Source organism: Phalacrocorax aristotelis, chromosome 1 (genome assembly GCF_949628215.1).
Source record: "Phalacrocorax aristotelis chromosome 1, bGulAri2.1, whole genome shotgun sequence".
NCBI classification, from domain to species: domain Eukaryota; kingdom Metazoa; phylum Chordata; class Aves; order Suliformes; family Phalacrocoracidae; genus Phalacrocorax; species Phalacrocorax aristotelis.
The window spans coordinates 92,547,232-92,565,127 of record NC_134276.1 but is presented as its reverse complement, the minus strand read 5'-3'; the positions used below and the strand labels follow the sequence as shown (position 1 = coordinate 92,565,127).

Here is a 17,896-nt window from a genome sequence, read left to right as displayed (position 1 = left end):
CTGATTCCTTCAGTATCAACCTGTTTTATCTATCCAAAGACACTTGCCTTTTATTGTTATTATTATTGTTGATGATGATGATGATATTGTTATTATTGTTATTATTGTCTTTTATTTCTTACCAGTATTTCATTACTCCTGACTGAAGTAACATGATTCTCTGCTGTAGTTAAGGAGAATGATACTGCATGTAAGAATGTACACCATTCAGCAGAATTGGATTTATTGAGAATGGGGGATTTTTCTTCTGATGGGAAACTTTTGTTATATATATTTTGGTGTTATTGTAACATAAAGTGTCATTATCCACTGGCAAGTGCAACTGTTAAAGACATTAAGTGTCTTTTAATGGCCATTCTGGTCCCACAAAATTGAAATAAAACTTTTTAAAAATAAGCAAAACCAAACAGTGAATATGTACAGGATCATATTTTTGTAGACAAATAATGGTTATCAAAAAATATTAAGAACATGCTGGTTTTTCTAAAACACTTTTTTTGGGAAAGTCATAATTTCTTTCCCATTAGTTTCTCAAGGACATGTCTCCTAGGAAATGAAGGGAATCATCTCAGACTGTCCTTAGTTTCATGTCTCTATTTTGGTGTATATCCTCTTCAGTATACGTTTTTTACAATGGTTTTTCATTCAGGATTCTTACAACAAATCTTCCTAGAGTAGAGGAATTGGGAAAAGGTAGCAGCAACATCCTTGCAATCCAACCTGTTCTAAACTGCATTTTGACCCAAAGCCTAAACAATCAACAGACAAAAACTGCCATATATTTTATTTTCTAAATACAATTAATTGAGTATCCTTTAAAGAATTACACATTTGAGATACATTTGTGATAAAGCTAGCAGCGAAGATTTTGTCAAAGAAATTTGTCAAATATTAGCTTTTATGAGAAGAAAGTTTAGTATTTCACTTGCAATGCACTTACTGTAACTTCCGAATGAGCTTAAATGGATAATTAAAGTTGAGATACATTGATTGAAACCAAGAAGAAAGATACTCCTGTGTTGGTGGTCAGAACTCCAGGGTTCTGCTCAAGAAGTATGGTAGTACTACAACCAAGATTTCTTCTGCTTTTCTCTTTCAGAAAGAAGAAAGTACTTTTCTTTCATTTTCTTCATTGTTTAAGAAACTAAAAAGATTTCTAGTTTTTGAATGATTAAATCCCAAGGTTTCTCTAGAGAACCTATCAATACATTCAGCTGAAAGGTATAGCTGTAGCACAGACAGATATCTGTGTGCTCTTTTGAATCTAACTAATTTGGTTACCAGTACCAGTAAATCAGTAATTAGTCTGGAATTTGGAGTAGGTAGTACGCGTTTGGCTAAGATGCTGAGCACTGTCACTTCAAAAATAAGTCCCAGTTTTCTTTAATACAACTTCCTGGCCACTCAGGGAGCACAACCCAGCCAAGGTAAGAGTGCAGCCTCTACTGAGCTGTCAATTATTACCTCCTTTTAAATTCATCTCAAGTGTCAGATCTGTGGTGTACCTGATCAAGAGAGTATTAACTTTCCAGAATTTCTAGCTAATTCCTTGTGTTCTGTTCAGTGGAATAAAGCAGATTCCTGTCAAGCACATGGTTCCAGAAGCCAAACTAAATTAGGAGAATATCTTAAATGGAAGAGGAAATAAAATGAAATTAAATATAAAACTGAATGGGAAAAGGTTCAACCAGGATATTATTCTATGTTAGCAAACAGTGGGTTCTTGCAAAGAGGCCTGGGGTAAAGTATGACAAAAAATGAAAAAATTAGTAAAGATATTTGACATTTGCTGGACTTCATGAATTTGAAGATGTACAACAGACTTTTTAATAGTGTGAAAAAAATGAAATGTTGGTAGATTATTGGACGTTTAATTTAATTTCATATCTTCAGAAAGACATTTGAACAATTAAGAGCGCATCAGGTGATACAACTGCATCGCCGTATTATTACATTGGTTGCAAATTATTATTTGTATCCCGTGCAACTTCTGTGGCTGACCCATATTGGAATCCAACCTGAAATAGAACTCAGACATTAACATAATACGTTTACTCTATTAAAGAAACATAAAGACAGATGGGTGTAAATGGAACACAATGGAAATACACCATTTGTAACTGTACTAGTAAGGAAGGTGCCTGTTATTAGGATAAAGTGTGCCCAATTATTACTGTTGCCAAGGAAGTATATTCCTTGAAAAATACCAGTAAAGCAATTTCTGAGGCACTGTACTCTACAGCACAAGCATGCTCTGAGCAGAGCACGGGGTGGCATGGAAGGGTCCAGCTGCTATTCAGTTCCCTCCTTGAATCATACTGTCTTAGAGAAGAATCTGAAAGAAAAGCTCAATAATCCCATTGCTCTGGAAGTCACAGAATATGTAACAGTGTTACACATTAATAAAAACAAAATACAGATATAAAGCTTTGGGGATTAGGGAGGTGTGCAAACTTTTGTACTTTTATGCTCAGGAGAACTGAGTTAACCCGGTCTACCTACTATCCTAGCAAAATGTTATATCTCCTTTTCTGAGTGTATGGAGAGATTCTTAGGATTTGTTTGTTATTTTATTGTTTCACTGAATATTACACAGGAGATGTGATGTGCTGGCAGGCACAACCATTAGAGCATTTGACAAAAAGCACAATGGAACAAAGTTCAAAGTTTGATTATGTATCTGCCAGTCTGACTTTTAAAAGTTGAACAAAGTAAGAGGATACACTGTCAAACAAAACAGCTTAATAAGGCTGCCTGAGTGAGAGACTGGTTAGGATCAGATTTGGAAGAAAGTGAACAGTCATGGCGATGTAATAGTCAAGGCTACATTTTCCAAGCAGCTACAATTCACTTATGCTTTTCTTTTTGAAAATGATCGAGATGGTAATTCGTGAAATATTGTCATATATTAAAATATATATGTATGTAATGCATATGTTTATGCATGCATGTGTATAAAACAATGTTAAAAGCCATAAAAAAGGTCATTTACAGATTTTAAAACTCTTGACAGGCTGACAAAAATCAATACTGGTCTCACAAGAGCATTATAGAACCTCTTAAGATTTATTGCATATTCCAGGAAAAAAAAAAAAATCTATTTAAGAGATAGTTAATGGTATAGAATCCAGGAGTGTCCCCTGAAACAAATTATCCATTGAAAGTTAACCTTGCTTGGAAAAATAAAAGTAAACACAATTGCAGTGCTTCTCTTAAAAATAGCTGTTGCCCTAGGGTAGTCAGTCTGAGGGATTACAGCTAGCCTAGGTGAGTGTGAATATTAAACCTACTTTTACATAACATTGTTTACTTGGCATATGCTGAGAACCGACTATGACTATTTAGACTTGTAACTCCTAGACCCCGTTAGGCCCAATTCAGAGCCTTACCAAAAAGGCAGCTGCTAAGGCAGGCTCAAATCTGTATTTAGTGCTGCAAAATCAAAGATCTATACAAGCAAATCTATTGCAGTAGTCTGACTCAGTTCTCAGGAAAGTGCAGGAAATTATCTTCAGCCCAAAGAAATGGCTGGATAACATACAGAAGCCATGAAGGCAAGGAGTTTTTTTCTCTAATAATACACAGCAGACAATGGGCCCCTTAAGGGCTCTTGTGAGCTAGCTCAAATTAGAGCCCTCCCCAGGCTTCAGGGGTCAGGGTCTGTGCTGGGAAGAGATCTGCATTAAATGTATCAAATGCTTCTTGATGGCCTTTTCCCCTGCTGAGGGAAAGGAGATGAGAGTATAATTTACACTATTATATATTCATATTATTCAGGGTGCTATCCTTTGATTGAAGATGATGTGTGGCTAGTTCTCAAAAAATACGTCAAAATAAGTGACGAATGATAAAGGACTACATGCATTGCTACATGGGAGAAAATCTGTGAATGTGCTAAATATTTCTTTTTTGTCAAATTGATTTTACATATAGACAAAACCATTTTTCCACTATTTCTCATTACTTGAAGGAGTGGATAGCCTCATTTTATTAGAAATGCATCTTTCAAAAAACCCTCTTGTATTAGTTGCAGACTTGAGGCATATTATTTCACTTTTTATACATTCACTACAGTGTTCCCAAGAGTTGTGTTGGTTTTACTCATTTTCTCCTGTTCTCATGTTTCCTTAATTTGACTGTTTTGCAGACTAGGAATATTTTATCTTCTGCTTTTTGTAGTCAGAAAGAATATTCTTTCAGAGTCCTTTTTAGTACAAAAAAAGTTTATTTCATATGCAGATTTCTCTGAAAACTCCAGCCAGGGCTGTAAAAAGAGGCATTTCAAGGGAGCAGGAAGGCATTTTACTTTTTACTCTGGGTTCAGTCAGTTTCTCTGGAGACTTGTTTTCCCAAGTGTTGGGAACAAAACCCTTCGTGCAGTCTTAGTTTCCGGGCATCACACAGGCTACTTACATCATCAGCTACTATTTGATGCAAACAAGGAGGTAAAGCTGAGCACCAAATGATTTATTAGTCAATATCTACTCTATAAATAGTCCTGACATGATATTTCTGACTTGAAACTTTGTGTCTTAAATCTATTCAACCAAACCGTATATCTTGGTGTCATGGTTGTTATGATATCTCATGAGAAATAACAAGTTTAAGGCAGGTCACAGTATCAACCCTTTTATCAGCACAGTTACTTAGTCTTTTTACTTATTTTATTAAAACAAATTGTCAAAATATTGAGACAAAAAAAGATAGGGTTTGTGGGTCTTTGAAATCATATGCTGAAACGCGTATTTTGTATTGACTCAGGAAATCTATTTTAGTATGCAAATCAACGCATTTCTTAGAGTAAATTCAGACCCAGATACCTGATCTTGTACGCTTGAGTTTTTGGTGTTTTCTAGATGCACAGATAAAAATTATTTTTCAAGGTGTATCATAGTGATCAAGACAAGTTGATAAAGATGTTTCTGCAGATGTTGAGAGCAAGCTCTATTTCTTTATGAGGATTGTTAAGAAAAGTCAGCGGCTTGAATGTGAAATATTTAAAGATTACTCAGGTATGAGAATTTTTATATAATACTTTATCAGTAAAAGATTTACTGCTTTATTTATAAAACATCAAAGGAATTCATTATAATAGAAGTCTGATATAAAAAGCATAGATAGAAAGATAGGGAACTGAGTTTGAGGCTTAGTCTATGATTAGCGTAACTTAAATTTAAGAAAATACAATATGCTGGCACAAATGGAGAAATTAAGTACCTGAGAACGTTCGTGATAGTACACCTGTGTGAGTGCCTGTTCCTATTACTTTCATAGACATCAAGGAAAATGATGGTTGTAAAACAATGGCCAGGACATTCATTATGTGTGATTATATATGGTGGGTGTTCACATGGACCTGCGCTGAATTGAAGTTAGTGGGAGAAAAGGAGCTGTGTAAGTGTAGATTTAATGATCCTAAGACAGAATCCATAGGTCAAACCAGGCTGAGCTTTGTAGATATTCCTACTTCAAGTCTGTAATATGGTGCTGTATTGTATGGTGGTAAGGTGATATACACCAAATTAATTTCAGTTTGTTTCATATTCTAATAGAGAATATTTAGGATGTTCTCCTTGAAAAGAGTTCAGTAAAAGAAATACTTATATTCTTTAACCAGTTTTTTGAAAATGATGAAAAAGAGAAGAAAAAAATCTAATCTGTTTAAATATGATTTTTCAGTTTATCTCAAATATCTTATCCATCCCACGTAATTAATTTATTATCAATTACTTAATAATAATTAAATAATAATTATTAAATTAGTAATAAGTAGTTTGTTATTTGTCTGTGTAGATTAGTGTTTGTTTCCACCAATTACAAGTTTTCCTCTGCATCTGTGCATGTATATGTAAGTATATATCCATTATATAAGTCCCCTTGCAAGGTGGAGATGTAAGAGCTCACATAACTCATGGTGTTGCTCACTTGACGAATGGAATTTTCTTCAGAAGACTGTACAGTCTATGAAGGTCCATTCTTTCTTTTTTAGAGGTCCTGTTTGAACAAGATGTTTTTCTTGTGAAAGACCTCATATTTGGTTTGTATGAGAACTCAAAATTTCAGCCAGGTGCAAACTATTGGTTAGTGTAATTTATTATGATCTACACCTGCATTAACAATGGAGAGATGTCTGGTCATTGGAAGTTTTTTTCTAAAAACAGTAATCTAAATCAGAGGTGCCAAAACCTTTGCTGCTTAACTTCAGGATGACTTATGAATCCTTCAGTAAAAATTGTACGTGTATTTTTAAAATGCAGTACATAATTAGTATCATAAAATTCATGTAAATCAGGCACCAAAACAACCAAATGTGATTCACCTCACCATCTGCATATCTATAATTTTAGAAGTTAAAAGACTTTTCTCGTATGGTAGTGGGAAGAAAGGGCATATAGTGAAAATGAAGTACTTAGGCTTGCACCTTGTTAAAGAATAACAAGAAGCCACTTCTTATGACTTCATTGAATCATGTACAGTGGTTTTGAGTAGTTGAATAATTATAATTATCCCGAACCGTGGGAATTATTAGGAAAGAGAGTCTCAGATCAGGGTTCAGACTAGAGGCATCTGAGCTATGAGGAAGGATATGCTTATGATTTTGAACTAGTAATTAGCAAGCAAAGCAGTCAAGGTAAAAAAGAAGTTCAATTTAATATAAAAAAGTGAATGAGTGCTAGATAATACAGATCTGCTAAGCTGTCTTCTGGGCTTGGAGGAAAAGGAGGATGGAAGCGTTGAGACTGCCTTGAGATCAACTGGAAATGTAATCAGATTCAGAACAAATGAAACTAAATGTAATTAATAATTTTGTTATATCAAGACTTTTAGGTTTTCAGGTCAATGAAATTATCAAAATATAATTTTTGCAGAAAAGGCATTACTGAGTACACATTACAATATACACAGTATCTGGCTTGTGAGTCTAATAAGTACTATGCATGAAAGAGGGAAAAAGTAGTAAAAAAAGAAGAAAATTTGCATTATGCAGCTGTGAATAATTTTCTGCACTTTTCTGTGTCATACAATCTGATGATTTTATTTAATGATAAGTGGGGAAGGCGAATGGGTGCTGTATTTCCTGGTAAGTTGAGGGCATAAAAGTTTCACCAGCAAGTATTTGTTTCTCTTAATATTGAAATTAGCTTTCTGGAATATTCACATTCAAAACATGAACATTTTTGTATTTGCTTGAATTGGTGATCTTTGATCACGTTATGTTTTATGGTACGCAAACGCTAACACCAAACACGATTTTAATGTGAAAATAAATCACATTCTTAGATTTGCTAAATTACGTGGTTGTTGTCTAGATCTAATTAGGAAAGAAAACAAATACCCATTACATAAGTCCAAATATGTACCGAAACCATGATCTTAATATTAAGCCTAAAAAAAGGCAAATAAAACAACTTCCTCAAAATCTACTTTGTATTTATGCATTCAGTGACTGAAAAGGAGTGCTTTTCTGTATTACTGTGTAACATATTTGAACAGTTTAAGAATTGACATGTTTTTAAATTAGCATTATTATGCTAGCTGATTAGAGATAGTTTTCACTTTTCTAAATCGAGCCAGTATCTAATATGATAAACTCCATGTCATGACAGCTGCTCATTTAGTCTGCAAGATTTGCTAGTTTTAGCTTTCACTAAATGAAAAACATGATTTCTGCTGACTTTTGACATAAAACTGGTAAAGCTACAAATTCAAATGGCATCCTGAAATTTTACCTTTCACTTCCTAGGCAGTGCAAACTAAAATTCCTTCATTCCCGATAGAAAATATTGTTTGAATTTTAATTGCTTTGTTTTAAATATCCACCACCATTTGCATGCTATATTTTTGAAAAAAATAGATTATACTCTGTATGAAAAATATGTAAATATGAAAAATATAGAATCATAGACTATATCAAGGTATAAGGGACCCGTAAAAATTATTGAGTGAATAAATAAATATGAAAAAAGGAAGAAATTATTTTTCCTTTTGTCAAGATGTGTTTTTTAAGTACATGAAAAAGAAGAACGCAGAAGTATAAAATATCTTGCAGCTTTTATAAGGTTCTTATTTGGGAGGAGCTGAATAATTTGTATATGATGTCCAGGGTTAATTAAATCATTGTAAATTATTGCAATAAAAGTTTTATATCACGTCGCACTGTCACAGCATTATTAAGTCTCATCTTCTGTCTTAGGCATTTTTCAATAAAGGCTAGTAGGAAATTAAAATACAGTAATAATGCTTGATTTCAACTAAATAAGGGAGACACAACAAGGTACTGTTTTGTGTAATTTAAAAAGTATATAGTAGCATATGCTACACATATCTGAGAAACCTTGGTGTGATTTGTGCTGGTGTGTTAGTTTATAAGGTGAGTTTTTTTTTCCGCCGCAATATTTTGAGAGAGGTGAGAACATAGATCAACAGCACTGATAGTGCAACTTAAGAGCCAGATACTTTTTGCTTTGATCACGTCTCTGGGCCACCATAATTAAGTTTCAAGTAGTTATATTTTGGGCATTGTGAAGTTTTGAAACAGGGATTTTTTTGAGACCACAGTACCAGAGACTTAACAGAAAACTGTGTCTGCAGATTATGAAAATTCTCTCTTTTTGGCTCTATTGCTTTTCCTATGCTCTCCATTTTGGTTTTGTTTCAAATGATGGTAAGACCCATTTCAGTGTGACATGCAACATATTTTAAGGGCTTTAGACTGTAAAAAGTGAATTATGAAAGTGTTTTCACAAAAATTTGTAATGCCATAGGAAAATCGGACTGACTTGTTTAAAAACAAGTAAACCAATGCAAACCTCTGTGTGTGTGTTTCTTTCTAGCACTTTGGAAAACGGTGGGCAGCCATCTGCAGATGGACAGAAGACCGATGGGTCCTTCTGCAAGATATTCTTCGTAAATGGCAGCACTTTGCAGAAGAGCAGGTGAGTAGTTGTAGCAGTTATAAATTGGAATGCTCTTCAAAAGAAATGCATTAGGAAAGGCCTGACTGAAGCTTTTTCTTTCTCTTCTCTCCACTTTTCTTTCAGTGCCTTTTTGATGCATGGCTTACTGAGAAAGAGGATGCTGTGAGCAAAATTCATACAAGTGGCTTTAAAGATCAAAATGAAATGCTGACCAGTCTACGTAAATTAGCTGTATGTATTTTCCATTCTCTGATTTTGTGTTCAACTTTCTTATTCATGAGCCTGAGTGCAGGTGGCTTTATACCAGTCTCAGACAATATGGTTCAACAGAACAGCTGTTTCATACTTTGGGAATGGATGTTTTCTCACATGGATAGAATAGGTTGGTCCATGGCCTTGCCCGTAAAGGAACCAATAGGTACAGTTGTTTTCCTTGGTTGTCTCTTCAGTCAAAAGCTTATGAACTGAAATAACATTTGGGTGTCTTAAAATATGTATACTTTTATACTGAAAGTTTCTTAGTTGATACTATTGATGTACATATTGTGCGTGAGACTGACGATATATGTATATGTACAAAGGCATATGCATATAAGTACTTATACAGCAAAATCTGTATAGCATTCCTTGAACTTGAAAAAAACTAAAGACTCAAAAGTTGTGAAATACAGACATAAGTATTACTATAAAATATACCTCAACTGTGTTTCATTAATCTAGTTACATACATAAAATGCACCTTTTTCAACATGTCCTCTACCTCACTTTTCGGAAAATACTCTACTATGCATCGTCTTTATGGGGGGAATGTAGGTCTGACTGGCCTAGAAACATGCTGTGCCTGTAGAGGTCAAAAACTTGTCACAGGCCCGATTTGCAAATGGTTTTATAGCATCAGGACCTTTGTGAAGAGAATGGTACAGTATTTTTGTAGGTAACAATGACTGTTTATCCATTTAGAGGAAAGGAAACATTCATATCCATGCTTTTGTTAAAATAGGTAAGTTGTTATTACTGTAAATAGGAACTTAATTGGTAATCTTTTTAAACAGAACTATTATTTGTTTTGTCACATGGGGCGGGTGGGGAAAAGTGTCCTAGGCATTATTTCAAGACTTGGTTTTACAGTATACATACTAGAATTTTCAGGCATGAACAATTCTCTTTTTATTAATCACTACTTGGTTATTCAGTAGTCTCAACCTTAGATTTTAAAAATTATTTTAGAAAGGATGTCCTTCTCATCCTTCTGTATTAACTAAGAAGTTAATATTTGTTGATTATCTTTTTTTCCAAAATTCAAGACCCTAAAGTAAGATTGTTAGCATAATCTTAAGACATTGTAATTATTATGCTACCACACTTTTTTTTTTTTCTTCTTTTTCCCTCTGTAACTCTTTAGGGGTTGTATTGGTTTAACCCCAGGCAGCAACTAAGCACCACAAAGCTGTCCACTCACCCATCCCTGCCACTCCCTACAGTGGGATGGGGAGGCGAATCAGAAGAGTAAAAGTGCAGAAACTTGTGGGTTGAGATAAGAACAGTTTAATAACTGAAATAAAATAATATAGCAGTAGTAATAGTAATTATAATAATAGCAACAACAATAATAACATTATACAAAGCAAGTGATGTTCGGCGCAGTTGCTCACCACAGACTTGGATTTTAATTAAAGATTACTTAGGATTAAATCAACTTCTTTGTGAAGGAAAGGAACATAGTCAGTTGTCTCAGTGCATATGCTTCTTAGAATTTCTAGTAATCTAATGTGTAAGCATTCTTGAAGTTGACTGCAAGACAAGATTTTATTAATGCATAATAAATTAGAGGCAACTCAGGATGCTTTAGAGTACCTTCATGAAGAAATATCATGGCAAGAAATTCAGATTTATTCAGTAAATTAGTCCTTGTGGATTTCGGCAAGTTGCTGGAGGAAATAGCAACTGGGAGTTGAAATGTTTATCACAAATTGTGAAGTAGCAGGCTACCAATGGTTTGAAAGTGTTATGGGTAAGACCAGTTTGGGTACCTTTCAGAATTTCTTGGAAATATGATGTTAAGAAGGAAATACTTTCCTTTAGTAGTATTTTGATAAATTGGTTGATTAAATAAATACACATTTTTACAAAGTTCATTATGTTGTCAGCATAAATTGTTAAGCATCACTTTCATGAAAGCATTGATGGTCTCATGAAAGTGAGTGTTTGAACATGAGAGTAAATAAGGTGATTCTTCCATCCCCCTGAACCTCAACAAGGATTATGCCATCCTTGACAGAACAGGTGGGGGTTATTAATAGTAACTTAATCTTCTTTGCATGTGAATAAATTATGTTTTTAGAAACAGCTGATCCATAATGCAATAGTTTAGATATTTAAATGTTGATGGTATGGTGGAGAAACACTGCCTCTTTAGTGTCTTTGATTTGTAGCAGAAAAATATTTTCTACCTTTGGAACTCCTTTATTAGGTTTTAAATGTAGTAACATTCATCTCCAAACTCCAGTGACTTTGTATTTTTACCTTCACACAATACCATATTTTCAGGAGTTTTAGGGATGAGGATTTATTATTTTAGTCTTCTCTGAATCATGAGGAATTTGTGTTAAAGCATTACCCGCATGAAAATTCTTGTCAGAGTATATATTCTTCCACTCTTGGACTGGCCTTCAGAAATAGGGAAAAATGGGATCCTGACATGCAAATCATGCCTCTCTTTGACATATTTTACTTTGGCAATAGAGATGTGTCTGTATGTAGTAAAAGAGATGCTGTCACCAAAAATCACCTTTATAATTAGGCCAGCTTGTTCCAGAATTGTAAAGGTGAGTCTCTGGGGCAATAAGCATACATGCTTTTACTAATATAAAAATGTTTATATTCTTAAAAAAATGGTAGCTCAATCCCTCAGTTGTCTAATCATTTCCAACAGGAAATTACAGTATTAGTTTGTCCCATTAGATCTTAAGAATTTTAGGTTTGATATCACGATACAGCATAAGAGCTTCCAACCTGTTTTTCCTGTCTCTCATATATGCACAACTTGGTAAGATTAAGGTCATGTTCTTTAGCCAGATTTCAGTCTCTTAAGCCTAAAGGCAATTTCTGAAGGTATTTTGTTAAACCACTTAGCATTATGCCTGTTCATTTGAAATTCTACAACCTTCTTAAAGTGCTTGAAGTGAAATAGGTCTGTTGAGATGCTGTTCACAGTATGAAAAAAAAGTTGACTCTTACATCACATTAATCAGTACATCACCTAGTAACAAACAGAAGGTAAAATAAGAATGAACAGCTGGTAGTTTTCATGCATGTTTGCAGTTCAGAATACTTCTGAAGAAATCAGGATTTAAATACTGCTTGCTGATGCAGAAATATATCGGTGTCTTCTCCGTGGTAATTTTTTCTCAAGATGGGAAATACACTTTTAATTTTAGTTAAGACAGTAAGTCTGTTAGTAAGCACTATTTTAAGCACTATTAATGCTTAAAAGTAAGCTTTCATTTACCAATATTCATTAAACTAGTAGTTAGTATTTTCAGACAGTAATAAAGATTTTGAGTTAAGCAGAAACATTGAGATAGTTTCTGAACCAAAATCTCCATACATGGATTCCTGGTTTAGAATTGCTGGAAGATGTTTGCAGCCCAATTTCTGATTTTTTGACTTAGTGTAAACAAGCGTGTGTTGCCCCTGAATTTGATCCTTTCTAATGATTTGACTGCAGACTCACCATTATTAACTAATATTAGTTCTCTGTAGATTCTTTCTCAGATGTGATTGTCTCAAACTGGGAGAAGGAGGACAAGTTAAAACATTTTAAATAAAACTATGTAAATTAAACTTTGATATTCAACTTGGTGTCAGAATCCTCTAATGAATAGAGGTTGAAATATACTCTGGGCAGTGGAAGACAAAAATGTTTTTAATTCTGCCGAACAGAAGAGAGATTCAGAACGTTGCAAAGATTATGATGTTGTGGTGGGTTAGCCTTGGCTGGCTGTGAGGTGCCACTCTCTCACTCCCCTTCCTCAGCAAGACAAGGGCAGAAAATAAGATGAAAAGCTCATTGGTTGAGATGAGGGCATGGAGGTCACTCACCAATTACTGTCACAGGCAAAACAGACTCGACTTGTAGAAGTTCAATTTAATTTATTGCCAACTAATCAGAGTAGGATAATGAGAAATAAGAACAATCTTAAAACACCTTCCCCCATCTGTCCCTTCTTGCCAGGCTCAACTTCACTCCCAACTTCTCTACCTCCTCCCTCTGAGTGGTGCAGGAGGATGAGGAATGGGGGTTGCAGTCAGTTCATAACGCTTTGTCTCTGTTGGAACTTCCTCTTCATACTGTTTCCCTGATCCTTTTTGGGGTCCCAACAATGGGAGACAGTCCTTTCCATGGGGTGCAGTCCTTCAGGAACAGACTGCTCCAGCCTGGGTCCCTGCAGGGCCACAGCTCCTGCTCCAGCACAGGATTTCCACAGGATCACAGCTTTTTCCAGGCACATCCACCTGCTCCAGCAAGGGATCATCCATGGGCTTCAGCAGGACAACCTGCCTCACTATGGTCTTCACCACGGACTGCAGAAGAATTTCTGCTCCGGCTCCTGGAGCACCTCTTCTCCCTCCTCCTTCTCTGACCTCAGTGTCTTCAGGGCTGTTTCTCACATTTTCTCACTCCTCTCTCTCACTGCTGCTGCTCAGCATTTTTTACCCTTTCTTAATGATACTTTCACAAAGGCACCACTGGAGTCACTGATGGGCGCACTTTTGGGCAGGGGTGGGTCTGTTTTGGATCCATCTGGAACTGGTTCTATCTGACATGGGGGCAGCCCCCGGTGCCTTCTCACAGAAGCCACCCTTGTAGCATCCCTGCTGCCAAAATCTTGCCATGTAAACCCAGTACAGATGCTGTCCCTCTTCTTCCCTCAACTTTATCAGTCACAATTTTATTGTTATTGAAATGAATGAGTAAAATTTATTTTTGGTCAGTGTCGCAATTCACCCAGTTCTAACATTGTGTTAAAATTGATCGCAAGTCAGTGAGATTTCTTCTTAACTTATACACTGTACCCATGATATCTGTTTGTAAGAATTTTTGTTCAGATAAAAGCAGGTTCTTTCAATAAATATTTGTGTTTTAATATCGTAAATGGTGCATTTCAGAGGATTCATCCAGTATATGTATGTGAAAGTTTATGTCCTTTGTCATTGACTCTCTTCTGGGATCTGCTTAGTCTAAAGGTCAGAAAAACTATTTAGGCTTTACTACTTTGTGCATGTATTAATACTGACTTTGTTTATTTTCTGATGTTGCTGGGTAGTTGCTCTGGTTCTAAAAATATGTCCTTAAAGCAAATTTTTATTTTTATTTTTAATTTTCCACCTACCATTTATTCATCTTGCTATAATTGTCTCTGAATTCTTACACAAGGCAAAGGGCGACAAAGCATGGACTAAGATGGAGGATGTCATGCACTGAGAATGTAAAACATAAGTGGACAGACTGAGGTGAAATTTTACTGTCATTTATGGCACAGGTTTGATAGGTTGTTTTCATGTCCTGTGTCTGAATTTTGCAGCCTGTAAAATGAAGATGATGGTTTCCTCTTTTTTGTAAAGCATGCTGAGATCTACTGCAAAGGTATACAAGATCTAGGTCTATACATTTATAGTAAAGAGTCCATTAATATAGCGTTAAATCTTCTTTTGCTTCACTTAATGCAAATTTCTTTACTTATTAGGAGATATAAATTAGATATTAAACCATTTTTAACTGGAATAAATCTCAGCAGCCAAACAATTATTTTACAGCAGGTGTTGCTGATCAGAATAGTACAATGAGCAAAGAAAGCTTTTGGTGATGTTTAAGGAAAAGGAAAACAGCAGTAGTTAAAAACTTGAAAACAAAAAACAACTAGTGGAAGTACATTACCAATAAATAAGGAAACCACGTTATAATGTTCAAATATTGGAGTTTTCAATATGCCCTTGACAGAAGTTATGACTGAGTTATTTGACAATTTCATAAAGCAAACAGTACCATTTATTCTTTTGCAGACTGGTAAACTACATATTTTGTTGCTAGCTCATTAGTATTTTAGGTCTATTCTTGAACCAGAAAAAAAAAAACCAAAACCCAAACCCTAGAGTATATTATTTGTTACTGTAGCACATTGACAGGTTTTCAGTAAGGAAATGTGAAAACAGAGTCCCCCAGTATATTTTTACAGGTTAACTAGAGCTATCACAAAAGCATATCAGGTAGTAATGAGTGGTACCTTTGCCATAGAAAGTTTTAGCATCCTTCTCATCCTAGTGTTTCACTTATCAGTTGTGCTCCATGTATCTGGGATTGATGACGCACTCATTTGTGTATTATACAGCTGTTGTCAGCTGTAGAGGTTGGAAATAAAACACTCTTGTTGAGAATTCACTAATCATGTTTCATAGGAGACCATTTTTGATTATTTCAGTCAGTGTATGTGGTGGCTGTCACATGAGCTTTTTATGACACTAGGCAAAAAAAAACAAACAAAAAAACCCCATTAAATATATCAATCCTTGAAATTTTAAGAAGGTAAATTGTTTTACAGCTACTCTGCTCCCTCTTAGATCTGCTACTATTCAAAGAGATTCTTAGATATAAAGTGTGTTAGCTGCTAATTTTTAGGGACATGTCATTTTTAAATTAACTTTATCTAACCTTAGTAATTATGAAGTTTCTGACCATATCTGAATAGAAAGAGTATTGATTACACAGGCTATGAATCTTTCTCTTACTGAGCTGTATTTCAGATTGCAATTTTGGATGATATGGCTACAGGAAAGTATATGTAGACTAAATTCTGTTGTCTAAATATTTGTTTAATTATCGCTTTCATGCCTTGGGGATTAGACTGCAATCCTCAGCTGCATAGAGAGTTCAAAATTTGGCCATGGTTAGCACAGATTAGGGTGTAGAGAATGAATGCTTAAGGTATGAAAATCAGTGGAGTAAACCAGCAGAGGCATTAAAAAATGAACCCAGGTGAGAACTGGTGCTACGGATGACTCTTGGATCTGTGAAGAGCCTACTTCATAGAGAGGTTTGCACATATAGGTCTCACGACTTTCAAGATCCCTTGGCAGTTTACTGAAGTGGAGATGTGAAGACTGACAGTTTCTCCTTTTCCATTATCATCCATGGGTTCAAGCTGTATGGCAGCTTGCAGAACACAGAGGATGTGCACAAGAGTTTCCAGGCTCCCAGGTGCAGAGCCCTTTCCTCGCCACATTCAGCATAGCTTCTGGGGTTCCCAAGGCTTCCCCATCCCCTGGGAGGTTACAGCTGTGTAACCAGAGCCTGTCGAGATCTGAGGAAGATAGAAGTGCATGATTCTGCATACTGCCAAAACCAAACATATCTTCTTTGAGCTCTCTTCTTTTTTCATCCTGGTTTGAGATCAAATCTTATTTTTCTAGAAAACAGTTTTTTTCCCAGTGAGTTTTAATATGCAATATATGACAAAGTACAAGAAAACTTTAAGGAAACATTGTTTGAAATGTTGATATAGTTTTTAACATTAGCACAGTTTTAAGGTTATTAATGTCACACAGCTGTTAGCTTTTTGATTTATGTTGCCACCTGAGGCATGCTGTGATGTCTGGAGTTGCTCCACCTGTCATGTGGTATTGCTTTGTGAAGTGCAATGTGTCCATTCCACTATGTCAGCTCTGCCAGCAGTTTTTACAGTAACAACAGCATGGAAATATAGGAGTTTTTATGAAACACCATTACCTTTTTTCAGTTCTTTATGATGTTCTCTTTAGGATTTTTCTTCTAAGTTTGTTGGTTTGGGATTTTTTTTCCCCTGTATGAATTACTGTTCTTCCTGCTGTTGCTTTGTTTAACAGATCCTAAAAGGAGATCTAGAAATGAAAAGGCAAATGATGGGTAAGCTGAAGTCGCTCAGCCAAGACCTCCTTGTAGCTGTGAAAAATAAAAAAGTGGCTCAAAAGCTGGAAAGTCGTCTTGAAAGTTTCGCCCAGCGCTGGGATAGCCTTGTGCAGAAGGTGGAGAGTAATTCTAAACAGGTTTGTTAAAACCATCATCTTGTCAGTTGCCAACTGTCAAATTCTTTGCCAGTCAAGTGCTTGAAGTAGTTTTGGTGCTCTTCATCATATTATTTTAAATTTTTTCTCTGCATGATTGCTTAAGACATATTTTGTTTTTAGGACAGCATAGTACAACTGCAATATAACTTTCCAGAATTTTATTTCTCTCCTCTGTTTTTTATCTCTACAGTGTTGATTACTTTATTGGGTTGTTAACTGTGCTTTTAGGGATGATATGATCCATAATGAAAATAATACTTTTTCCAGTTAATTTATTACTAACCTATAATAGTTGGTCACTGCAAATGCACTGTTTTTATGGCTGTCTCTATGGAATAGCACTTGGTCCGAAATTAGTGTGAGAAGTGTTTGCTAGTAAAGAGACATTATTTTTATTTCTTTTCAACAGTGGAAGTTTATAATAGATTACTGATTTACTTCTGCTTATGTTATGCTCATTTGCATATTAAAAAGAGAGGCCAAAAAAGGAGAAGTTTCTTGGAAAAATAAAGAAATCCATCCATACCAGTGGCCAAAATGCCAATGAAAAAAGAATATAATCTGCTGTTATCTTGCCCAGCTCCTTTATGTTAACCTTAATATATTAAAACAGAAATTGAGATTTTGAACTTTCACATTTTTTAAACCAGATAACAAAAATTAATGCTCTGGTGTAGTACCAAAAACACATCCATTGATTTTTCCTAGCCTTCTGTCAGCATCTCTCTCTTATTGGATTTAAACCCAAATCAGCTCACTTTTTTCCATTCCATTATCTCATTAATATTGAGTTAGTTTTGTGCTATCATTGTATGACTGGTGAAATGGGAACAGACATTAAGACTTTTTAATGGCAACAGAGAGCAGAATGTTACTGC

General features: G+C 35.1%; 1 protein-coding gene across 11 annotated transcripts in view; it reads left to right on the top strand.

Moving 5' to 3' along the window:
• The window catches only part of DMD (dystrophin), a 1,138,094-nt gene that overhangs the window by 337,829 nt on the left and 782,369 nt on the right, over positions 1-17,896 (top strand). For all 11 annotated transcript variants that reach the window (XM_075097793.1, XM_075097785.1, XM_075097765.1 and 8 more), the window contains 3 exons: positions 8,835-8,936; positions 9,042-9,149; positions 16,818-16,997. In XM_075097793.1, the coding sequence (XP_074953894.1) occupies positions 8,835-8,936; positions 9,042-9,149; positions 16,818-16,997 (390 nt within the window). The remainder of the gene's footprint in view (positions 1-8,834; positions 8,937-9,041; positions 9,150-16,817; positions 16,998-17,896) is intronic.